Below are 23489 nucleotides of genomic sequence, written 5' to 3'. Positions count from 1 at the left end.
CGGGAGGCGGCAACTACTGGGCACCTGCAGAAGCTTGACAAGTGCGATCGCTGTTCGCAACTTCCAGAGTTATGATGTGAGGTTTTTGAGGGTTTTGCAGACGAAGAACAAGATGCGCTGTCAGAAAAGTCAGAGCAATTGACCAAACACGGCACAAACAATACACGAAGAATTGGTTGAGAGATGATGGTTCCCACGGTCCGGTTGCGACGCTTTGGCCAGCAGCCTCGAGCTCTCAACCCGGCTGTGCGTCATGGTACGGTTAGCTCCACAGCCATCGACCCATCGCGTGAACCACGAGGCCTGTCATCGACCGCTCTTAACACTTATTCAGAAGTGACTTCATCTTCCCTCGTTGACCACTCTTCTTGCTTGCTCTTCATTGTTCGCTCTTCAGCGTTGCTCTCAACGTTATCGCCTCAGGAGAGCACCCATGTTCCATGCATTATGCCGCCAATCGTGTGACCGCAGTGGACTCCGCACTCACTTCCGCTTGCAAGATGCCTTGTGGCTGGAGTACATAACGCCGTCAGCTAAACGGCCGTTGCCCATGTGACCTTGGACGCATGAACAACGTGGATTTGTGTATCCAGGCTTCAACCAGTACCGGCAGAGGTCTCTGTAATGTCTTCAAACGGACTCTACCCTCTATTCCAGCGCGACATCTTCTCGATTCATAGAAATGATAATGAAACAGGTTGATATATCGATCTTCAAAATGGTTGCGTGAAGAAAAGGAAGTTGTGTGGAAGACCCAGGCGACCAGCCGTGCACGGACGGTACTTGCGTAGGATGACCACCGTTTACGAAGCATGAGCGTACGAGTGTGCAACGATCTGTCGAAAAGTCTTCCGATATCGACAGCTATCTACAGCTCGATGTACAATGTACGGGCAATAAGCATTGCAGGCTCGCCAATTGAGACAGGACAAGCCCTCTCTGAAGCTTACCTCAACTCGCATAAGACTCGATAGCAAATTTTCTACAGGTGGGTCTGGACTTCGATTTTGCAACAACAATGCCTCACGAAAACAACATGCCCGTTCGAAGCTCACAAGAAGATGTCCGAGCAACTTTGATGTTCTTGAAGTCTGCAGCACCTTAGAAGCATTCTGTAATTATAATATATTATGTATAAACTCTCAATTCTCCATAAATCGTAATAATCGGTTCGATGGTGTAGTTGGTTATCACGTCAGTCTAACATTGTTAGTTCACTGAAGGTCTCCAGTTCAAGTCTGGGTCGAATCAATTGATTTTTTTCCCACTATCCACTCTCAGCCACCTTGTACCAGAGAGATGCAGCAACCATTTATTTTTGCCGCCTCGTCTTCACAAATCGCAACGCCGGTTCGATGGTGCATCTGGCCATCACGTCATTTTAACATCGTTAGCTCACCGAAGGTCGCTAGGTCGAGGCTATCGGGCGGGTCAACTGCTCTCCGCTAGGAGGGCAGTGTCTATTGAGCTCAGCTGTCACTCCGTATGGTAACTTCACAGCGATGAAAAGCTTCCGAATTGCGCACTTTCGAGAAATTGATGACCGCAGGCTAAGCGACTGTCTAATCATAACTGTTGATAGCAGCCGACGTCCACCCAACCTCCGTCCTTTCCAACTCAGCAATCAATATTGCAAGGCTTCTGACCAGCATGCTTTTCAAGTGCTATTGGATCCAATCAACTATAGTCAACGTTGGAGGAAGGACCGTGGTCATCTGCGAGAGGAAAACGGACTCTTTCTCGTCCCGAGAGAACATCCTCAATAAATCTCCAAGTGAGTATCATGTCAGCAGTCACGATCATTCGTTTTACACAGGCAAGACAAGCATCAGAAGATGTAAACGGTTGGGGTTGAAAGTATCTACACGAACCGAACAACATCAAGCCACCCCTTAGATGACCTTGAACACACCCATACCCTCCATAACCTGACCATTAGTCTGTACCATAAGATTCCAGTCACAGCTGCTACCGAGACCAGCGTTGTCGATCCACATAGGCTCCCAATAAAAGATACCCGTACCCTTGCCACCAGGCACAGCAGCAACGCGCTTAGCAACCTCCTGCATCCAGACATACTGGCCCGCGGCCGAAATCGGGATACTCTTAGTATCAGCGGGGAAAGCGTATTTGGGGTTGGGGCAGCTGCTAGGCCAGTTTGTCTCGACGACCTGCACTTCTTTCTTGTACTTGGCGGCCATTTGGTTCATGGAGTATGCGACAGAACCCAGGTTCGCGTCGGCGTTGTAGAAGGGGTAGTAGCTGACGCCCTGGATATCGAAGTCGGAAAGGGAGAGGCCGCCGCCGGAGTTGAGAACTTGGTCGTACCACCATTCCTGGGGGTGTTAGTATTGCGCCTCCTCATTACCAAAGAGAAGAGGGAAGGGAAGGGAGAGAGGGAGAGGGAGAGGGAGACGTACCTGTGTGCCCCAATAGAACCCGTTGTCGAGGTGGATCATGATCTTCGGCTTGCTCGAGAGGGAGGATTCTTTGACAGCCTTGGATGCGCTCTTCAACAAAGCGGCAACGTTCTTCGGGCCATCTGTGTTGCTCAGCTGGCCAATCGGCCAGAGAAGTCCGGCAGTGATCTCATTGCCAATGCTCACGATGCTGAGCGGGATACCTTCTGACTGGAAACGGTTGAGTACGGTCTTGGTGTAGTCGTACACCTGCTTGATTAGGGCTTCACGATTGAGCGACTTCCACGCAGCAGGCACGACCTGCTTCCCCGGATCTGCCCAGTTGTCGCTATAGTGGAAGTCGAGGTATATCTTCAGACCAGCAGCTTTTGCGCGCTTCGCGAGCTTGATGTTGTAGTCGAGGTTGTAATTTCCGTCGGAGGGGTTGACCCAGATGCGCTGGCGAACGGTGTTGACGCCGGTGTTTTTGAGGATGGTCTCGAGGGGTTGGACTTGTCCTGCTGAGTTTTTGTATTGCTTGCCGGCTTTCTCTTCGACGAGGAGCGACGACCAGTCGATGCCCTTGTACGGAAGAGCCGCGAAGGCCGTGGTCGCGAAGAAGAGAGAAAGGATGGAGGGGAGACGCATAGTGGTATGTTTGCGGTGAGTGAGAGCAGTGCTGCTTTACAGATGCAGGCATCCCGACTTTATACTCCATCTCTTTTCTGACCGTGCCATCTCTCCACACAGACATTTGCAAATGTTCTAAAATTGTTCTCTCCCCGTGCGTTTCGTCCCCGAAACAACAGTCAATATCCCTCCAGTCGATTCCGTTCCCTCGACCTGTGAGGTCATGGCGTACAGTTTCAAGCAAATGAGCTAGGATACCGCTTCCTGTAAGCGAGCAGCGTTTTGTGGGGTAAACACCCTCCGAATCCTACAGATTGGAGGAAACCCCATGATCCTGGAGAAAATGAAGCTCGTACTAATATCGACGTGTTGAACTGCCGAGCCGTTGTAGACTAGACGTCAGGAAGGATTTCCACTTCTGGTGGCGGAAGGCTAAAGAGCCGAGACCATCAGCACTCAGGCTGATTTTGGATGATCACAAGGTACAGTGTCAGGCTTCCAGAAGTTCGGCTGTAGCAGGCTGACATGTAGATCATGGGCTTTGGGGAAGGGCGAACAGGTCGAGTGTGGTGTGATCAAGCTCGACGGGCCGGGGTGAAACTTCAGGTTAGATCATCCGAGGACCGCAATTGCACCCCTGGACGTTTCGACTCTCTTTGCAAGGCGTGGAAACATCTAAATGGGTCCAATGATCCTGTTTGCGGCGTGTGCAGACCTGAGCGGAAAGACCTTTGTTTTCATTCTGAAGGTCACGCCATTTGACCTCGAGCAGCAGAACACCATGTTCATTCGGAAGCCTGGACAATTGGATGACTGTCAGGACGACGAGCATTGATCGTGATTGGAGGTGGGTGTGTATATATACTGTTAGCAAGAAATCGAAGGATTTGGGGCGAGAGGTCGTCTGATGTTGCCATTTGTGTCGAGGAATGCAAAGAGTACGACCGAGATTCTGAACTGACTGGTAGCATAACATGCGAAACATTGCGAACGTGGTTGCAGATCATGCAGTTTCAATTTTGATGTATCCAGCAGTTGCATGGAGCCAGCAAGGTGAAATGAAGCTACTATTGTTAGCTCATGTATTGTAAGACTTTCATTTTGAACGTTTTTGAAGTTGAACCACATCGGTGGGCCAAGGCCATGTTTTGGTGTTTGGTATTTGGGTGTATCGAAGAGTATATATGACGACTCCATAACCGCCCATTCAAAATCAAAAGCAGACCAGTCCGTTCCGAATGTGCAAAGGAAGATGCATCATAAGCTTCCGCTAAATGCCTTTTCGTAACCTCATGCGCCCCGCAATCACGCTGCAATCTACTGCTCCTCGGTGGCAGGTGCGGCCTCACCCTCGCCCTGCTGCTGCTCCGCCTGCCTGGCCTGGTCCGCTGCCTGCTGGGCGGCGATGGCCTTGGCACCGTAGTCCTGGGACATGGGCTGGACAACGGGCTGCTCCTCCTTGGGCTCGATGATGGTGACGGAATCGGGGAGAGTCTTGGATGGGCCGGCCTTGCCCTCGGGGTCAGATCCGCGCATGATCTTAACCTTGATACCGAGCACACCCTGGCGGAGCAGGACGTGGCGGGTGGCCTCGTCGATGAAGTCCTTTGCGGGCTGACCGGAGTGGATCATGAATCCGTCCTGTACGGTGTTAGAACGCGGCGCCAACAGCGGCCAGCGCGGGCAGTGCTTACAGTGAACTTCATGCTCTTGGCACGGGCGGCCCTGAGCTTTCCGGAGACGACGACTTCGCAACCCTTGGCGCCAGACTCCATGATGAAGCGGAGGACACCATAGCAGGCCCTTCGGACGGCGAGACCGTTGAGGAGCTTGTAGCGGAGGGACTCGCACTGGGCGACGGCGGACAGACCTCGGTTCTGAACCTTGGCGGCGTACAGGGAGACGGAGTTCTCGGGGAACTTGAAGCGCTTCTGGATGAGCGAGGTGAGCTCACGGATGCGGCGACCTTGCTCTCCGAGGACCTCCTGTGTGTGGGTGGCGCGGATGATGATGTCGGTGACGGTGGGTGTAACGCGGACCTCGACGCCGGAGTAGCCCTCCTCAGCAAGCTCGCGCTGGAAGAACTCGTTCAGCTCGGCGTAGAAAACACCGTCTGTGGTGGTTGTTAGCCGCTGCGCATTCCTGTCTGCATTTGATGTCGCATGCGTCCGTCTAATTAATCGCCCTCCATTGTCTCGAATGCCTCTCAAACATCTTTCTCGTACTCTCAGGGTAAGGAAGGGTGTGCGTGCAGCGTACCAGCGACGAACTTTCTCCTCTTGGAGCTGTAGCGCTGTCAGTATACATTCTCGGATTGCCCAAAGTGTGCGGCAAGCAAAACTCACATAGCAGACTGAGTAGTGGCCATATTTTCGGACTGTGGTTAGCTGCTGAAATTCAGATAGGCCGCGCCGGTGGTTGTCGAGTTCGAGTTCGTTCAAAGTCGTGATTGCGTGCCGATTTCGAAGTGGGAGCTAGTGGTGCTCGCTTGTGAGCCAAGACATGTGCACTGGCCTCCTTAGCAGCATCTTCAAACCCACCACGAGCGCTACTCTCATACCTTGATGAAAGTCGCCAATAGACCCTGGAGGCCTTCAGAGACGTCAACAACTTCTACAAGCTTTTCTTGATCACAGAGTTCTGCCCTTGCATGCCAGAAATGCTTTCAGCGTTGACGTTGACTCTAAAACCGCTTACGAAGACGTCCAATATCTGATGTCGGCCCATGACCTAGTGGCGGATTTCTGGAGGGTACGAGAGCGCGGGAACACTAACACAGGCAGTAAAATGTGTATTTGTAGTGTTGTAGTTCGATGCATGCAATGTTCAAACACCTCGCCAAATGCCAATGCTAGACCCAATATGCACTCTTCCCGCACTATGTACAACATACCCCCTCTTCCACATTCAGTGATGCTCCATGGGGTCTTCAGGCAGCAGAGGCTCCGGCTTCCTCTCCACACACGCCTTGAGCGGCGGCCTGATCAGATCATTGAACAGGAACGTTCCGTACACCAGGAAAGCAAAGCCCAGAACCTGGAGCCACTTGAAAGTCTCCCAGCCCAGGCCAAGCGATACGACCCAAATGAAGAGCGTGCGGCATGTGTCGATGGTGGAGCGTGACGTGGCGGAGACGGTGCGAGTCACAGACAGGCCGAAGAAATTGAAGCCACTGAACAAATTAGCTGAGCCTGATGGAGATGAGGTGGTGAGGAGCGACTAACCCAATGCTGATCATGATCAGGATGGAGGAGATGGCGATACCCTTGTAGTGCGTCATCTGGTACAGACCCTCCTTCGCGTTGAAGTATCCAGTGCCCACGGCGAAGTGCAGGATGATCATCACGATCATGGTGACGAGGAAACCGAAGATACCTTCCCAGCCCACGACTTTGATGGGTTCCATGGCGTACTTCTCCATGATCCTCTCCTCAAGAACGAACTGCGTGGCGGTGAAGATCTGCGCGCCGGCAATGAGCAGCACGCCGATGACTGTCATGAGCGCCTGAGACATGGCTGGCGCCGTGTCCATAGCCATGATGTCTGAGTGAGTCGACTTATGATTCGGTGTTGCTTTGTCGTCCTTCGTGATCGCACCTGCCAGTCCCACAATTGCGACGCCAAAGACAACAACGAAAAGCGAGAACCACTTGTAGAGTCCAAGATGGCGCTTCAGAAACCACACACTGAACAGACCAACAAACAACACCAGCGCGCCCCTCGTCATCTGGTAGATACTCGCCGCCACAAACAACAGTCCCACGTTCATCAAGGTCGTGCCAGCGATATCGCAACACGCCGGCAGCGCGAGCAAGAACACGCTCCTACCCTCGAGTGGAATCCTCCCCTCATCATCTGGGTGAGCAGGTTTGAGCGGATTCGCAACATCTCTCGTCTCGCTCTCGTCGCTCGCCGGCGTTACAATACCATCATTGCTGGGAATAGCTTCGTAGCCCGCGCGCACACCGGCGTAGCGCTGCCAGAGCGAGAAGAGGCCGATGACGAGCCAACAGCCCATCTCGCCGATGAACATCTGGAGTGTTTGGAGGACGGGTTGCTCGAAGTGCTTGCGGTACTTTGGGTTTGGAGAGTCGCAGTTACCGACGCATTGCATGTCCTGGGTGAAATTAGCAGGTCAGTTCCTGCGGTCAGTCGTGTAAGGTATGTACTTGGTATTTGGTGAGCAGCGTGTTGCAGCATCCTGTCAACAACATCATGCCCACGAGGATGGGCACCATGCCTTTGACCGCCATGACGCGTGCGGGTGAGCTGCCTTGAACTCTGGTTTACTTATCGGCGGCAGTGCTGTCAAACACTGCGCTGGCGTGTGAGTCGACGGGAGAGGATGGTGTAAAAGACACAAACTCCGATGAAGGAGTATTGAGGGTGTCAAGGGAATGTTGAGGTTTCGTGAGAAGAACAGGCAGCTCCAAACTACTGCCCCGTGATGTGTGACTTGAGTGTGGCCGCGTGAGGCTGGTCATGTCGCAGCTGGAGCTCCGCGATAAGATACGGCTGCCACGCTAGCGGATTGCCGCGGCCAACGCGGGCGGCGCCTTCATATTAATCCGTCTTATTCATTTATACATTGGTATTGAAGGGCGCCCTCTACATACGTTGCTCGTACACACCCAAAGAATGCGAGGCCTTAGTCGTATTCACGACTGTCGACTTCGACGATACTGTAAAACTACCAGCCTCGCTGTAGACAAAGCCGAATCCGGATGACGGCCGCGCGTGACCTGGAAGATGCGGAGACCCCCAGACATCGTAGCGCAACCTTAGATCGCTGTCCGTGTTACGCACGTGTCTGGAGGCGATAACGAGGCCTTGGGGTTTAATATTGGTATCTGATGCTTTAATAGACCTCGCTCTGCAAAATTTACTGTGCTGTGCATGACAGCATTTCACAAGAACCATCTGAAATCCGCACTCTTCGGCCCATCCCTCAACTTCTCCGTACTCACATCCCTCGCGCTCAGATTCATACCCTGCCTCCTATTCCTTCTCGCATTATCCTGCATCATGTACGTTCCCAGCAACAGCGCGCAGATACACCCCGTAGCCCCAAACGCCGCCGTAGTCGCCAGCGCGGGGATATACTTGGGCGCATCCTGTGGCCTGAAGATATTGCTGCTGACAACACCCATGAGATTCGCCAGCGGCACACCAATAGAAGTAAGGGTGACACGCTGATTCTCGTCCGCCACGTTGTTGTTATACCATGTCGAGAGCAGGACAGATGGAGCAGAGGTGCCCCAGGTCATCATGAAGCACGCGAAATATGCGACGGTGAGGCTGTGTTGAACGTCGATAGTTGCGTAGATGACGAAGCCGATAAACGTGAGCAGGAAACCAAGCGCGATGAAAGGAAATCGAAGGCGCACGTGGTCGGATGCAAAAGCCAGGATGAGCAGCACACAGGCACCGACGATGTTGGGCGCGACTGTGTATAGGTTGGTTTTGATCTTGTCGTAGCCTAGGCGTCCAACGATTTGAGGTAAAAAGAGCGACACGGATTGCAGTGGGACGCCGAGGCACACTTCAATAGCGAGGAAACCGTACGTCGATGGGTTCTTGAAGATACCGAGGGCGTGCTTGAGGTTGAACTTCTCATTCACAACGGAAGAAGAGTCGATCTGGATACGCTGGTAGGCGAGTTGCTTCTCGGTTTCTGTGAGGAACTTGGCTTTGTACGCAGACTCCGGAAGGTACCAGTACGCGAAGAACGAGAAGCAGACCGTCAAGCTCCCTTCGATGATGAAGAGGTATCTCCAGCTGTCCAGCTTCGACTTGATATGGAACACGCCAAAAGCCAGCAGTCCAGAGAAGGCATTGGCGATGTTGGAGGCAGCGTAGAAGATAGCCAGACGGCGCGCGAGCTCGCCTCGTCGGTAGAAGGTGGTCAGGTAGTAGATGACGAGGGGGAAGAAGGCGGATTCGGCCATGCCCAGGAACCATCTCAGTGCCATCATGCCACTCCAGTTCTGCGCTGATGCAGCTAGAAGTGTTGCGCTTCCGAAGCAGAACATCATGATTGGAAGGACGCGGTGGGGTCCGTACTTCTTTCCGAGCATCCCAATGGGGGGCGCGAAGATGACATATCTGCGACACAATCAGCAGTGATTTTGGGAAAGATCGAGGGAAAACGACACACGGGACGTAAAATATCTGTTTGACAATCAGCTGTGATCGAAAACAAGTTTGGGGGAGTACTGACCGACAACATAGTGTTGTACTGATTGCCCTTGAAACCAAGGTCTATGTCCATACCATCAGTTTTCGCGTTACCCAGATTGCCCTTGTCGAGCGCGTTGAAGAGGTACATGACAGCCAGCATAGGCAGCATGCGCAGATCAAACTTCCATGTCAAAGCCCTCTCATGCTCGTATGTGGGTAGATGCTGGGTTTCGTCCTCGATGGGAATGGGTGCGACGTTTCCTGAAAAGGTTGAATGTGTGACCTTTAGGTCGGTCTTTGCGAGCTCGGGATCCTGGCTGGTCGACATATTGTCTGTGTGGTGCTTCCAGCACAAGTTGGGCGCGTTCAGCCCCAAACAGTGCCGCGCAAGACTAGGCACCTGTGGTGAACTCTGGTAGTATGACAAGGTCTATCCAAGAAGCGCAACCGTGAGTTGTTCAGAGCATATGTACGGTCGCACACATGCACTTTATCTGCAAATTATCAAGCGATGTCGCTATAGAGTTACATAGGCTTGCAGCATGCTGGCCTTATCTGCACCCGTAAACCAGGCTAGGGTAGCATTTTCCCGCGTGTCTTGTACGTTGTAACTTGCCAATTCGTCGCCCTTGATACGCTTGAACCTGACCTGTGTCACAGCTGCTTGTGTTAGGCAATTTTGCGTGGCTATCACTGCTTGTGTATGGTCCGGTAGATTCTCGAAAGTGGGGAGGTTGACTTGTCAGCCGTGAGCATGGTCATTTTGCTTTGATGAGAGCAGGTTGCAGAGTACGAATTTTCTAGACACAGGCGGCGGGAAAAGGGTTATCCAGCGCGAACAACCCTAGGAATCATCAAGTGAGGTCTCCTTCATGCTGTTGCCCATCCAAGGTGTATTGCCGCTGTTTTGAGGTGTCAAGAGCACGATAGGGCGGCAGGGGGACAACCCCAGATTCTTGGTCTCCACTTGGCTGGTTTCCCCGCATTGCAACCTTGTTTGGAGAGCATGACCTTCAACCTTCTCCAGCGACGTTTCCATAACGTGAGACAAGACACGACAACAGCGGCATCGGTGAAGTTTGAGCGTAGCGGTCGCGATCAAAGGCGCTTTCAAGTGTATCTTGGCTCTTGCGCATCGTCTCGAATGTCGAACGATGTTTGTTGATAAGTGTGCCGCCCACACATAGCGTGAGATAACACAGCGCGGGCAATCGGACGTATAAGTGGGTCCCGAGGCTGAGTGTTATCAGGACCGACGATATGGTGTCGGGGCTTCGAGCTCACGGTCCACCAAGGCATATGAGCTCCTGCCTGCCTGGTCCTCACATGCCTAAGGCCTTGGAAGACATGCCTGCAGAGGCTAATGGCACGGTGAGATGTAGCCCCTCTCTAATACTGCAGAAAAGCTCGGACGCTACAGCTCTTAATTCTCCTTCAAACAGTCAAGCCTGGAGGCCTTCAGAGAAATGCTGGCTCTACTACAAGATAGGTAAAGCTACTTGTAATCTCTAAGCTGCTTATAAGTTAACAGAAAGACTGCAAGCAAGTCTTGACTACCTCCCATAATTGGGAGTATGACCTTTTTTCTGACGAGCTAATGAGGTGAGCGAACAATATTGTGGCACAGTAGATAAGCGGCGTAGTACTAAGACAATCTTGTGGCTTGTTGTATGTTGATACAATGTATCGCAGTTGCAGGCCGAAAAACTAGTCTATGTTCGAAGAAAGAGCCTGCGAGGCGGTTGCTGGGCCGCAAATGCAGTTGTACAGTGTAACGCCGATGGGTATCCTTCGCTTGAACGAGGTTTTGCTCTTGAACGCCTTCGAAAAAAAAGTGAAAAACAATGAAAGGCCTCAAAAGTAATTACTGGCCATGGGCGACCTCCTTGCCTTTCGAAGAGTGAGGGTGTAGCAGATTTGGTCTCCATTTGGCGACGTTCGTGACGCTGAAATGAAGAGGTTCCTTTTGCCCTTTGTCTTTCACGGGCATCTTTCGCTTTGAGCGGCCGGACACGTAAATGGGATGTTGCGCCTGGCTAGTACCATTGACGTTCGTTGCGCTATCCTTAGATCTGAGCTTTGGCTTCTTATCGCGGTGCTCATCCTCGGCCATCTCTGTATCAAAACTTCGGAGACTGCTCCGTTCAGACGAGAACTGGTGATTCGAGTGGGACGAGGACGAAGTTTGGGTTCGTTCGAGAGACGGTCTCAATATGCTGGAGTGGACGGAGGATTGTGTACGCGCACGCTCGATTGGGCTTAACATAGCCGCGGAATCAGCGAGTACATCGAGTTTAGAAGGCGCCCTATCCGCCAGCGAGTGAGTTCGAGATGAATATATAGGAGGAGGATCCTGGCAACCGTACATGATCTCAGTGTCCAGGCTCTTATACTTGACGGTGCCGTCTAGCTCTTCGTCGTGAGCCCAGCAGGTTTCATCGGCACCGTGAACAGGTGGTAGGAATCGAACTTCATTCCAAGTGACGTCTTCGTGCTGGAGAGTGATGTAGAGGACGTCTCCTTGCATCTTGTCGTGAGCGACGCAATGATCTTCTACGAAAGGATGGTCCCATAAATCACGGTGGACGAGATCAGGTGGGAGCAAAGTAAGCGCCATCCGACCAAATGGTTCGTCTGGTGGATGATGACCGACTAACGGCATCCATGGTCTGCCACGCAAGACACCCTTGAATGTATCTTCGATCCGAGTCGCAAAGTAGGCACTGTCCTGACCGGCAAAATCGACATTCTGCTGGAGCCTGCGGGACGCACAACGCCTGTAGCCAGTACTGTCAGGATCGAACGCGAATCTCTGCGACTTCCGGAGAACAAAGATGACACGAACATTCCAAGTCAAGGGATACTTCTTGTCGGTGCGTATTGGAAGCTGACCAAGCATGTGTTGCGACTGCATGAGTAGCGGGATCTGAGGAACTGACGATACTTTTGGAGTCGACAAGCGCGGCCGAGGCGTTGAATTCACAGGTGTGTCGTCCCTAGAATGGCCATTGGTATGCTCAACTTTATCGACTCGATTCTCCAGCTCCATGGTAACCTCATCCACCATAGTAAGGCGCTCTTGGACGGCCCTGATCTGATCGCTGAACGACGACGTCCTGTCAACCACAGCCTCCACTCTGTCATCCATAGTGATCTTCAGCAGCCGCATGTTCTCGTATAGCCGTGCTTCCAGTGCCTTGTATGTTCGAAAGTGCTCTTCTCTTGCCGCTCTCTCCCTGAGAAGCTCTCTCCTCAATTCTTCCTCCACGCCCTCATGTCGCCGGACCTCATGCTTCAACAGCTTCATCTGCTCCACGACCTGTAAGAACTGCTCTACCGAGACTACCGAGAGAGGCTGGGTTTCGTGGTGCCATGCTTGATGTCCGCAACCGCAGCGAGAACGCACGATCGAATCAGGATGGAAGCTTCGACATGAGCAGCGTTGGCGTGAGTTCCTGCTCGACTCGAACTCGGACTCGATAAAGCCACATTCTCCGCGAGGTAGTTGTGCTTCCTCGCTAGATGCAAACTTCCAAGGCAGATGAACGCTTGGCTGCGTGTTACTGAGGAACATCGGGGGTTGACCCGGCGTGGCGGTCATGAATTGTCAACTGGTGGAGGAACAAAGGGCTCATGGAAGGCTGGCAAGGGAAGTTGCAAATTGAATGTAAAAGAGTGAATATGCGGGCGTGATCAAGACCCGGCAAAGAGTCTAAATTGGGGTTGTTAGCTGGGGTCAAGGCTGTACTGATATACAGGAAGAAGCAAGTCAGACAGGGCCGAAGAAGGATTGGTGTATAAGATAAGCAATCATACTTACAGTCAGGACCACAGAACAGGAACACACGGGAGCACCCGGACAGCGGTGTAACAACTGAAACGACTACGCCGACATGTGAATCCGTGGGAGATAAAGAAAGATTGAGGCAGTAAGCAGCGAGCACTCATCAGCATGGTTGAAGGCCATGGGATGTGCAGGTACTTGAGAGCGGGTTAGCTCCCGCGGCGGTCAGCCCTGTCATGTCTGGAGACAGTGCTGGCCACTGGGCGGCTCTGATGGAAGCTGAGCGTGTTGGCGTGGTGGTGGCTGTTAAGCCAGGAGTCAATGATAACAGTCACGCTTTCTGTGCCCCAGGTGAGAAAACGCGCTAAAAATCGCGTGGGATCTTCAGATCCAGTCAACGCTCGCTCGCCGAAGGCGCCTCCCCAAGCAGCCCCTTCCTAATTGTGTGTGCCTGCATTTCCTACCGTAGAAGCAACAGCCGCATTGCTCCTTGCAGCCTGGAGCCCATTGCAGCAGTACGAAGGTCTTCAGGCTCGAATCTCTGGTTGATTTATCCGCGCGTCTCCACAACCCACACCAGGTCCATTCGGATTGCATGCCATACCCCACATTTGCCCGTTCCGCCCCGCCATTATTCAGAGCATATGTAAATTCGACTTGTCGGCGCGCGATCGATGTGTTGTTCGCAGATTATGTTCCAGACGCAACCGTCTCTGGAGCAGTGTACAGCATGTCTGAATCAGTACCACCCTGATAGGGTCTTGGCCTTGTCCTGGACTATCTGGGAGATCTCGAATTGGCACTCTTATCGCAGCGCATTGATACTTCACCCCACGAAAATAACGTATTGTGTGATGATTGGGTGGACAAGCAGACCCTGAGACGCACACAGGAACACAGTTCGAAGGCACGACCATGTGGCAAAGCACATCAGAGTTGGGTACCATCGGAATGTCTCCCGAGGAAGACGAATCACAGAAATACCTCATCTCTCCTTGCTCGTCTTTGTGGCCGACGGCCATCAAACGTTCATCATTTGCCAAGTACTAGGTTCGGTTTGGACCTCACAATGCAGCGATTGAGACCCCAGCGAATGCTGTGACCATTATTATCAATGTCTCCTACACGTGGTCTGCAGCACGACCATGGTCGGACGATCATCGACAAATAGGTGAGTACTTAGCAGCTCCAACTCATCAATGGAGACGAATACGTATGACACAACAAAGTGAGGAAACCAAGCAGACGCAACTGAACATTCACGACCCACGTGTTCGTGCGGCCGAGGCAAATTGCTCGGATGCGCACCCCAAATGTGAGGCCGTTCCGAAAAGAGCTTGTCTTTCCGACTGAACGAGCATGTTACTTCAAGGTGATTTCTTTGCAGCACACATATCACCGAAGAGCTCCATGGACAGAAATCCCACGTCTCGTAAACGCGTTACGCTTTCGCCGCAGTGCCTGGCTCGACCGATGGTAACTTGGCTAGCTGCGCTCGAGACACGCAAAAACGTGCACGATGTTTGCTCACCGTTTTTCGAAATCTTACACTTAGCGTGGCATGTTCTGCACTCTTACAATTATTTCATGTTGCAGTGGAAACTATGGGGTAATGATTATCAATCAGCTCCTCTATTCTGCAACGCAATGTTGTCTCTTTTGGTGCACAGACTTACAATGCGCCCATTGCACATGTTACGGTTTGTTATGCGTACGACAACAAGAAATGCGTTGTCTCAATTCGCAAGATGGTGGAATCCAACGGCCTCGTAGCGACATCCAGATGATCGGTTTTACCTTCCGCTTGCCGCCCAGGACAACGGCTTGACTTCATCGTTAAGGACCGGCGCAGTCATTCGGCACTCGCGTGCTCCTAGACACCCAACATTACGTTCATGCTCACGAACAGGATGCGCATCCTCGACACAAGCCTCGTCGCGTTAAAATGCAGGGCGCGGGAGCAGCCGCATATTGCATCGATCTTTACTAGAACAGGACTACTTGCATTATCGTTCAATGATCTCGCGAAACAGAAGTCCAACATCCATGAGTATGCTTACACCGATCTCACATTGAGTACCTCCTTACTCGAGGCCTCGTCTAACCTGCAGTCTTGATCGCGGCTGCATCGACTTGGACGTACTTGCGGAGATTCACAGGAAATCTTGCATAGCTTTACTCAACCCGCAAATTGACGTCGAGTACCGACAGATGCATACAATGATAGGCACATCATAGATTTTTTGTCGATGCCCAGGATCTGACATGAAGGAGTCTGCCGGATTCCGGCAATTTAGAAGGCCCGAGTCGGAAGTCGGACGCCTTGGCGTCTCATTCACCTCCTTCCCATCTCGGTGTCGCCAACCTGAGCGGAGGTCTCGTCCTGTAGCCAGAACCTTTGACAGATTGTCAATTCGAAAATGCCAGAAGAGAACTGGGCCGCGCACGGCGGCGTGCAAGCGTGTGATCTATGTCACGCTAGAAAGGTATGTGGCACAGCTTGATACCCACTGTCAGCTCTATGATATCGACTAAGTACGCTTGTCTATATCACTGCATAACAATGTACAGCTCAGGTTATATATTGGTCATGCACGAGGGATAGCGTGCCCGACTGCATTGTATATCCTTTCTATCATTGATAGTGAGAGGAAACCAGCATCCATATTTGCCATCATGTGTCTTATCGAAGAGCAAGGGTGGCTTAACTTTTGAGACTAACAGGATCTGCAGGTCAAGTGCGATCGTAAAGATCCCTGTTCTAACTGCATAAGTTCAAAGAGCCAATGTCTCCGTAACAGGCATAAACGAGCTCCTCGTCCCAAGGTTCGAACTGACGACAAGATTCAAGCCCTTGTCCAGAGATTATCGAGCCTTGAGGACACTGTTCGCGTCACACAAGAGACGCCGAGACCCTCGCTGGCTGTTCCAGAGGAAGCGTCGCCGGAACAACATGCATCTTCTGACCGACCTTTGAAGCGCAAGCGTACAAGCACTGCCGTCAATGCTGTTGCTCCTGCAGCAACACAGGAAGTCGATACAGCACAACAACCTACAAACGAAGCACGGAACCTAATTCAGAAAGAGCTCTCGACGAACAGTCGGTTCTCTATGCATCAGCGCTCGGTGCTTGAGATGGCAATATCGTTCGTCGACCACTTGTCAAATGCGCCTGTGCCAACCATGAAAGACCGCAGTACTTTCGACAAGTCAATGTATGAGCCGACCGAGCTCACTCAGGGTGAGATTCTCCACGTCATCTTGGGGACTGAGACCAAGAACATGGCTCCAACAACGATTCATTTCCACAGTCTCGATCACCTTCCACCCAAAGCAGTCGAAAGGATCGCACTTGCTTTGATGGAAGATACGGCAGACGAGAAGACCGAAAACCTGTACAAAGTCATCATCCACTTCAAGTTCGCCGTGGTCCTGTACGCCAGCCAACTGCAAGGCCCCAAGAGTCCGGCAGTGCAAAAGCATATTCGACAATTGGAATACAATCATCTCAGCGCAGCACTTACAGCTCTGGATCATGTCAGTTTCTTGACCACGCCGTCATTGCTACTCGTCCAGGCCTTGATCACAGGCGCTATGATGATGCAAATCGTAGGAAACCCTGCAAGCTGTTGGGAACTCACAGCTCATGCCTCTCGAACACTCGTCGCGCTCGGCTACCACACGATCACAACTAATGAAGCCAAAGACGAATATGACGAAGAGATACAAGCGGCCCTTGCCTGGTGTTCTCAATTCGACAGCTGTATGAGTCTGTTGCTGCTGCGGCCGAGGTCTCTACCCCCTATGAGCATCAAGATCTCGTCTTTGATCAAAGCCAACCCGCTTAATCCGATGAGTGTCTTCGAGATCATCGCAATGGAAATGATTCCGGTTCATGACAAGATCTTGGAGCTGACTCTGGATCCTGCATCCAAGAAATCTGGAGCGCCACTCAAAGAAGAAGTCGCTCGACTGCGAATGCAGATGTCGGACATCTACAATTTGATGCAAAGGGTATGTCAGCACATCGTGAAACTATTGTCATAGTATCTAATTTAAGCAGGACTGTCCGACACACCTCCTCGACTCCATCATGGATATATTACTACACTGGAAATGCCTCGAGTTCAAATACTTCTCAACTCTAACGTCTGTCCATCGTCTTAGCCCAACCGTCACGACCGATCCATCGGAACGGGAAGAGTGTCTTCAAAGTGCGCGCAAGGCACTTGAATGCGTCAAAGTCATTGAAGCCACGTCCAAGAGCCTGGGCCATTTCATCGAAGGCTATGATCCTTATCTGGCTTGGTACGCACGGTGTAGTCTGGTCTAATTATTATTTGCTAACGCCGCCAGGACTATGTTGTCATATCCACTCTGTCCATTCTTCGTGGTCTTTTGCAACGTGGTAGGTACTTCTAATGAGCGCGACTTTCAGCTCCTGCAAGCTGTGACTGACGGCATCTCCGCCCTTGTCACCGAGAACAAATACGTCAACCGGCTGCACCGACTGTGTGCTACGCTCTTGAGTCTTTGCACACCGCTTGTCAAGACTTCAGGACCGCAAGATCGCAACAACATAGATGCAGCAGTTCAAGGTTTCTCAGCCCAGACTTCGGCACATCAGTCTACACTGTCAAGTGTGAGAAACACACCAGACATACTGAACATAGCGCCCAATGCTGGTGCCAGTAATCCTGATGGATTTCTGCCCTCGACCTGGAACGATGACATGATGTGGCAGCTGTTCCAGTCCCAACCTTCGCTCGACTGGTTCAACGCGGACATCTTGGATCCAACATGGGACTTCAATGTACCGAAGTGAGGCTGTCAAGAATGCTGTCACGCAAGGGAGAATGAAGGTTGTGAGACGGTTGACAACACCTGTATACACTTCCCGCTTTGTCCTAGTCGGGCGCCCGACTATATCAACAGCTGGAGTCGAACTTCTCCATTTTCAACACGCACCTAAGCCGCAAAGAGTCGGCCAAGGAAATGGAAAATCGAAGAACGGAGCTGAGAGGCGCTTGAACCTATGCAAATCCTGGCATCCCAGACGACACCTGATACAAGCGTGCGATCCTTAGGTCGTAGTGAGGTAGTCAACATGGGTTCGCTCGAATCTTAGAAGCTTATTAGTAGCTCAAGGACTACAAACAGAAGGAAAGCGTCGGACTTCTCTAGATCAATGCTCGGAGCCTGTAGTTATCATGACGCAGGTTCAACAATCTTTGGAGCGACCGTGGAGCCATCCAAGTAACTATGGTGAAGTGCAGCTGTGGTGCCTTGAGAGTTTGCAGAGGTCTTCAGGCCGCTGATGAGTTTAGGTGTGGTGCGATCCAATCCCTTATCTCATGAGATGTGGATGTGCCTGTCTTGATTGTAGCGCTAGCCAAGCTCTCAGCTGATGATAAATCGGCTGGGGTGTTGAGTGGGGGTTCACGTGCTCACGCGTTTGAGGTGAGGTGAGGAAGGAAGGCGCGTGCTTGCTGGTTGGACAAGCCTCACCACACATCACACCGTCTGCTGCAAACCAGTACTCGTGCTGCACTTATAACCTTCCTTTTCTTCCCTTTAAGATACAGCCCGATGTCTACCCGTGCGGCTCACTGTGGAGGAGGTCGCCGTGGTGGAGGAAGTCGCGGCGGTGAACGTGGCGGAGGCGCACTAGGCTATCGCAGGCAGGATGGCAGATTCAAGTCAGGAAGGGCTCCGAAGTGGCTGCGAGACCAGAGGAAAGCTGCGGCTGCAACAGCAGCAGCAGCAGCAGCACCGGCACCAGCACCAGACCGAGATGAACAGAATGGCGAAGAAGAGGTGGTTCTGCCACACTATTTCCCTGCCTCTGGGGGATTCGACTATCCAGGCGCCATGGAAGACCGAGCGAGAAGACTCATGGGATCGCCGCCAAGTCGTAAGAGCAACGCTCAAGATGAGCTCGATGAAGGTACGGATGTCCCAGAAGAAGAGGAACAGGAAGAGAATGATTAAGAGCAGTCTCAAGAAGGTGAACACCTCCAGGACACCATGGTGCTCGAAGACCAAGCAGTCCATTCCTCGCTAGACGAGCTCCAAGATAGCCCAGTCGAACCCTCATGCGACGAGAATCAGACTATCGAGCAACGGGACATGCCACGCCACATCTCATCTGATGAGAGATCGGCGCCCCAGTCACAAGGCTCTGTTCAAGATGAGATGGTTCACGAAGATGGTTCTTCTCCAGACTTCGATTGGGAGGAATTCGGACGTCGTTTGGAGGAGAGTGGAGGGCCACGCATTTAACCAAGATGCCTTGCTATGTATCTTTGAAGCCGGGCACGAGCAGAAAATCTCTGAACAAGAGGAGGCAGTCAGTTCTCATCGAAACTCTTTTTGAGAGGCCATAAGTAGTAAGAAGACTACTGGTTGTTTTAGTTGCTTACACCAGAATCAGCAATTCTTTGAAGACCTCAACGTTCGTTCACTTGAAGTGGCAATCGGTGGCCGCTGTATACGACTTTTCTCGACCTTGTAGTAGAAGGGAAGTGTGAGAAGCTTTCAAGTAAGGGGAAAAGCCAAAAAAAAAAAAAAGATAACCCCAAAAAATAAGCAGAGGGAATCGGAGTAAATTAGCTCATGATGTGCAAGCTTGTAATGATGAAGAGGACTACAAACCATTTTCATTGCAGCAAACTATTGCTTGAAATTTGCTGAAGGCCTCCAGACTCTGAAAGGCGGAGACTGCCTGCTGCTGCATCCGGCTTTGGCTGCAATGAAGAGAGAGAGAGAAAGAGAGAGAGATGTGTGCGGCAAGCACAAAGCAGAGAGAGACGACGCACTTCGAATGTCAAGAACTACTGTTCGGATCGGCTCCTCTCTCATCCCGAGCATTCACATGCTTCTCGTCAAGATCTGTTTAGATACAAGACTAGCGATGAATGAAGTCAGCATTATGATATGACTGTGCAGATGGCATTATCCCTGACCTGTCTCAACTCACAACACGGAGATACAGAACGTGCAGAAGGCAAGCAAGCATGTCTGTATAACGGTATAAGCCGCGAGACACTATTGAGAAGCAGAGCACTAGCCACCCAATGTTTCACTGTGCTATGGCTAAGGACTAGCGGACCGCGCCAGATCGTCGTACTCAAAATCTGCGAAAATTCCATCTTATCGACGATCATGTTGATCAGTGGAGTTTGCAAGGCGAGCAGTTTTACGACGGAAGTGGTTTCACTGGATTTGCGATACAGTTGCCTTGTTGAGTGTCATGGTGTATGAGGCGCTTGGGGAGTTGGAAGGTGCACAGGAGCGTTGAACACAAAAGGAAGGAACAGGTAGGTGTGCTGACGATCAGAATTACGGATCTAACCGCTCTGTTGTGTTCGTGTCGCTGGGCTCCGTGGATATCGTCCATCGTCGAACATGTGCAGAATAGTGCCGTCTGAGTCGTGGATAATGCAAGCCGGTCCTACAAAAAGTGGACGGTGACCGCAAAAGGATATCGAGACAGGAGGCACAGGGAGCAAGAAGCAGAAGGCATTCGATGCGTCCTTGCTGCGTACCGACACCGATGCACGTGTTTATTGGAATATGGAAGTCGCTGTAGTGGTCGAGTAAATTATGCGATGCCCCACCGCACAAGGGGCAAAAAAGCTACATCTGCTCAACCAGAGCAGCTGCGGTAATTTTTCCCTGATTACGAGAGTGCTGAGGAAGAACAGCGAGAAAGGGAGACAAGAACGGCCATCGCACATGCGGACCTTCCACCACACAGCAAACCCGCCGAGCAAAATTTCGACATCTCGACAACCACAACAGCTACGACGAATCTGCTGGAAAAAAATATTATTCCATTAAGCCCGACGTGGGGCTCGAACCCACAACCTTGAGATTAAGAGTCTCACGCGCTACCGATTGTGCCAGCCGGGCTGTTATTCATGAAAGTTTGCATGTTTTAAAAATATATATATCAGTATTATTTTTGATAGCCTTGTGCATGCTACAGCGTCCATCACTACTCACCTGCGTGGCGAGAGACATCCAAAGCTCGCATTCAACTGGTTACCAATTCTGTGTGTGTCTGACTGGGGTCGGCCTAGTCTCCCGGATGCGCTAAGCGAGCTGTTTCCATCTTGACTTCAGACTGGCCATCATGTACTATGGTACTCGGCAGTAACAAGCTATCGACGCAGACCATTGGTGATTGGCACGTCAAGGTGCAAGAATTACATATCGAACAGGAAGAGAGACTCTTCGTGATGGACAAAGTGTGAGCTAGACAATTGCCTCGTGATCGAATATGTTATGGGGGTATCTCAGAACAACGCCCACGGTACCTTGTTCCAGTATCAATGGCTCTGTTGTTTCGCAATCGCATCAGGTTTACACAACTTCGTGTCATTCTCGACTAGCAATCTATTTACTCTGCGCACCAGTGTCCTGACTACGGTCAGTGTCGTTTGCTTCAAAGCACGCATACTTACCAAATAAACCTGGTAGAAGTCTATCTTGACTCTTCCATTATCTTTGACGAGATGCGCACGCGCTGCCCAGTCGAGACCAGACTCACCGCCGGCCTTCAAGCCATACTGAACAGTCCCGTACAGCATGCATTCGTCAGAGTTGGGGCCGAAGGGGAAGATCTTGATGGCCTTGTGCTTCCTGCTAGCCACTTTCTCCCACATTCCTTTACGCAGCGCAAGGATCTCTGAGCATCGTAAGCCAAGGAGCCAGAACAACAGAAGTGCTGCAGAACATACCATCAGAGCCCTGGGCCTTCTTCGATGCCATTACCAATGTCGCATCTTTGGTGAAGTTCTCAACGTACTTCTCATGCGCATCTGGCGTATCTGACGTTGCGTAGAACTCCTCGAAGAACTTCTTGTAAGCCGCATCGAACTCGACTGACGGGTATTCGGAAGCGTATGCAGACATCGTGAAATGGTACAATAATAGAACACAATGCAATTGTAGGTGAGGTCGATGTGCTCCGCAGCAAATCTCCGTGCTCTCCACCCTCACAAGATTGACGTAAACGCAGGCATCGGCTGCGGGACAACGTCCGGAAAGCGCAACCGGGAAGGACGCTAGAGCCAGTTGAGGCAAGCTTAGCCCATCAAATTTTGACGGCGGAAAGGAGCACGTTCACATTCCCAGGAAACGACTTCTGTCTCAAACAAAACCACCTCGACACATTGCACATGCTCGACCTTCGCCGAGAGTCCAGGACTTCCAGCGCAATTTGGCCTCACTGTGTTTATTCTACTATACTTGGCGTTTTCTGCGCAGCCAGTATCGTGACACCTGCGGCCTATGTTCAGCCTGCGCGCAGCTAAGAAAGACACGAGCAATCACCGTATTACGTGGCCTACTGCCGCTTGAAAGTATCCTGCAGTATTGATGAGTGGAGTTGCTTACGGACAACGCGTCTCGACTCTGTGCAGTTGTCTAGTCTCCATGACATCTACCGGGGTCTTCAACAAAGCCATCATGGACGCAGAGAATTCACGGAGAGCTGCATTGTGGAGTGCCGATGCTAGACCGGTGGTCGCCACTTCACTGTCTTCTTCAGAATCTAGGGACATATGTTTTGGCTGCAGCACGCAAGCCAGCTGCGAGACCCTGTGGCGTGAATAACATCACCCAGCAAACTGGAAGCTCAACATGAGGCTCATGTTTCTATGTTCGGGCATATGCAGGTGTGGCATTTCAATTTTAAAATCCAACCCAGAACATCAAGGATGAACCTGCAAGGTCAAGGATGCCACAAATGTCATGATCCCTGTGCTAGCAACTGCCAGGAACTCGACAGGCACTAGACATGGATCAGCGGCAGTTTGCGCTGCTAACGTACAGGCAGGCCTGTCTGCGGTGGCACTCGGCGTCACTGGTGACAGCAGCTTCATTGCGGAAGCCTCAGTAAGATTTCTGCCTCTATTGCAATAGATTGGACCAAGAGACTAGCAAAATGAGAAACACGACAGGAGACAGAGTTGACGTTTCAAACGGTGCGCACAGAAGCCGCAGTCTATTGTTTCTATTCGGAACTCTGGGATGAACACACCGGCTCGCCTTGCCAGCAATCCATCGGCCTATACGGAGTCTGCCGTCATTTAACGTCAATATCTCATCATTCCTCGCACTATCTGTGTGGCCATGCTCTTAATGGAGCTTCACCGGACAGCTTCCGTTGGTGTTCACTAGGTATTGAAGTCTGGCTCTTAGCCGCGCCGTCCCTCTCCCGTAGTGTGTATACAAGGTTCGAACGAGCAGCACCTTGAGCGTCAGGCATAGACTGGGGGAGCAGCACCTGGTCAAATCATGTCTCGTACGTGGCATGATGTTAACCATGAGTCCACAGCAATATCAGCTTCCAATATTGATACCAAAGAAGCACTGCTCTCCACCTTCGGCCCATCCAGCCGAACAATGCCATTGTGAGGAGGCCCCACCAATTGTTTCACTTTGACCCATACAAAAGGAGTTTTTGGAATTTACGTTGTAGAGGCGTG

The 23489-nt window shown here is 51.5% G+C and overlaps 8 protein-coding genes and 2 non-coding genes across 10 annotated transcripts; 3 read left to right on the top strand and 7 right to left on the bottom strand.

Moving 5' to 3' along the window:
- The first annotated feature begins 1168 nt into the window (after window positions 1-1168).
- On the top strand, window positions 1169-1251 carry BU25DRAFT_t68. Its single transcript has one exon. It is a non-coding gene; the product is annotated as a tRNA-Val (tRNA).
- Window positions 1252-1892: 641 nt separating this feature from the next.
- BU25DRAFT_458025 (glycoside hydrolase family 53 protein) lies at window positions 1893-3047 on the bottom strand (the record flags this gene model as incomplete). The annotated part of the gene is made up of 2 exons (XM_033710165.1): window positions 1893-2336; window positions 2421-3047. The coding sequence occupies 2 exons, from the start codon at window positions 3045-3047 to the stop codon at window positions 1893-1895; spliced, it is 1071 nt and encodes a 356-aa protein (XP_033562366.1).
- A 1088-nt stretch (window positions 3048-4135) lies between these two features.
- Window positions 4136-5466, bottom strand: BU25DRAFT_410279 (40S ribosomal protein-like protein S3). The gene is made up of 4 exons (XM_033706246.1): window positions 5375-5466; window positions 5289-5314; window positions 4724-5142; window positions 4136-4670 (listed from the first exon to the last, which is right to left on the bottom strand). Exons 1-4 carry the CDS (start codon window positions 5395-5397, stop codon window positions 4347-4349), a joined length of 792 nt encoding a protein of 263 aa, XP_033562365.1. The 5' UTR covers window positions 5398-5466; the 3' UTR covers window positions 4136-4346.
- Window positions 5467-5683: 217 nt separating this feature from the next.
- BU25DRAFT_410278 (integral membrane protein-like protein) lies at window positions 5684-7499 on the bottom strand. Its single transcript, XM_033706245.1, has 2 exons — window positions 6254-7499; window positions 5684-6201 (listed from the first exon to the last, which is right to left on the bottom strand). The coding sequence occupies exons 1-2, from the start codon at window positions 7141-7143 to the stop codon at window positions 5937-5939; spliced, it is 1155 nt and encodes a 384-aa protein (XP_033562364.1). The 5' UTR covers window positions 7144-7499; the 3' UTR covers window positions 5684-5936.
- A 125-nt stretch (window positions 7500-7624) lies between these two features.
- On the bottom strand, window positions 7625-9653 carry BU25DRAFT_410277 (MFS general substrate transporter). The gene is made up of 3 exons (XM_033706244.1): window positions 9250-9653; window positions 9187-9200; window positions 7625-9134 (listed from the first exon to the last, which is right to left on the bottom strand). The coding sequence occupies exons 1-3, from the start codon at window positions 9535-9537 to the stop codon at window positions 7937-7939; spliced, it is 1500 nt and encodes a 499-aa protein (XP_033562363.1). The 5' UTR covers window positions 9538-9653; the 3' UTR covers window positions 7625-7936.
- A 1226-nt stretch (window positions 9654-10879) lies between these two features.
- BU25DRAFT_366770 (uncharacterized protein) lies at window positions 10880-13290 on the bottom strand. The gene is made up of 2 exons (XM_033703856.1): window positions 13030-13290; window positions 10880-12921 (listed from the first exon to the last, which is right to left on the bottom strand). The coding sequence occupies exon 2, from the start codon at window positions 12808-12810 to the stop codon at window positions 11074-11076; it is 1737 nt and encodes a 578-aa protein (XP_033562362.1). The 5' UTR covers window positions 12811-12921; window positions 13030-13290; the 3' UTR covers window positions 10880-11073.
- A 2123-nt stretch (window positions 13291-15413) lies between these two features.
- On the top strand, window positions 15414-18315 carry BU25DRAFT_490800 (putative Zn(II)2Cys6 transcription factor-like protein; the record flags this gene model as incomplete). Its single annotated transcript, XM_033711515.1, has 4 exons — window positions 15414-15479; window positions 15727-17007; window positions 17057-17301; window positions 17350-18315. The coding sequence occupies 4 exons, from the start codon at window positions 15414-15416 to the stop codon at window positions 17816-17818; spliced, it is 2061 nt and encodes a 686-aa protein (XP_033562361.1). The 3' UTR covers window positions 17819-18315.
- Window positions 18316-18582: 267 nt separating this feature from the next.
- BU25DRAFT_448133 (uncharacterized protein) lies at window positions 18583-19532 on the top strand (the record flags this gene model as incomplete). Its single annotated transcript, XM_033709583.1, has 2 exons — window positions 18583-18940; window positions 18998-19532. The coding sequence occupies 2 exons, from the start codon at window positions 18583-18585 to the stop codon at window positions 19273-19275; spliced, it is 636 nt and encodes a 211-aa protein (XP_033562360.1). The 3' UTR covers window positions 19276-19532.
- A 1302-nt stretch (window positions 19533-20834) lies between these two features.
- Window positions 20835-20907, bottom strand: BU25DRAFT_t66. Its single transcript has one exon. It is a non-coding gene; the product is annotated as a tRNA-Lys (tRNA).
- Window positions 20908-21183: 276 nt separating this feature from the next.
- On the bottom strand, window positions 21184-21998 carry BU25DRAFT_366764 (uncharacterized protein). The gene is made up of 3 exons (XM_033703855.1): window positions 21738-21998; window positions 21462-21685; window positions 21184-21417 (listed from the first exon to the last, which is right to left on the bottom strand). Exons 1-3 carry the CDS (start codon window positions 21910-21912, stop codon window positions 21394-21396), a joined length of 423 nt encoding a protein of 140 aa, XP_033562359.1. The 5' UTR covers window positions 21913-21998; the 3' UTR covers window positions 21184-21393.
- Window positions 21999-23489: the final 1491 nt, after the last annotated feature.

This window comes from Macroventuria anomochaeta (assembly GCF_010093625.1).
Source record: "Macroventuria anomochaeta strain CBS 525.71 unplaced genomic scaffold BU25scaffold_14, whole genome shotgun sequence".
In the NCBI taxonomy this organism is placed as follows: Eukaryota; Fungi; Ascomycota; class Dothideomycetes; order Pleosporales; family Didymellaceae; genus Macroventuria; species Macroventuria anomochaeta.
Note: the sequence above shows the minus strand (reverse complement) of the source record. Positions and strands in the feature narration are given on the sequence as shown.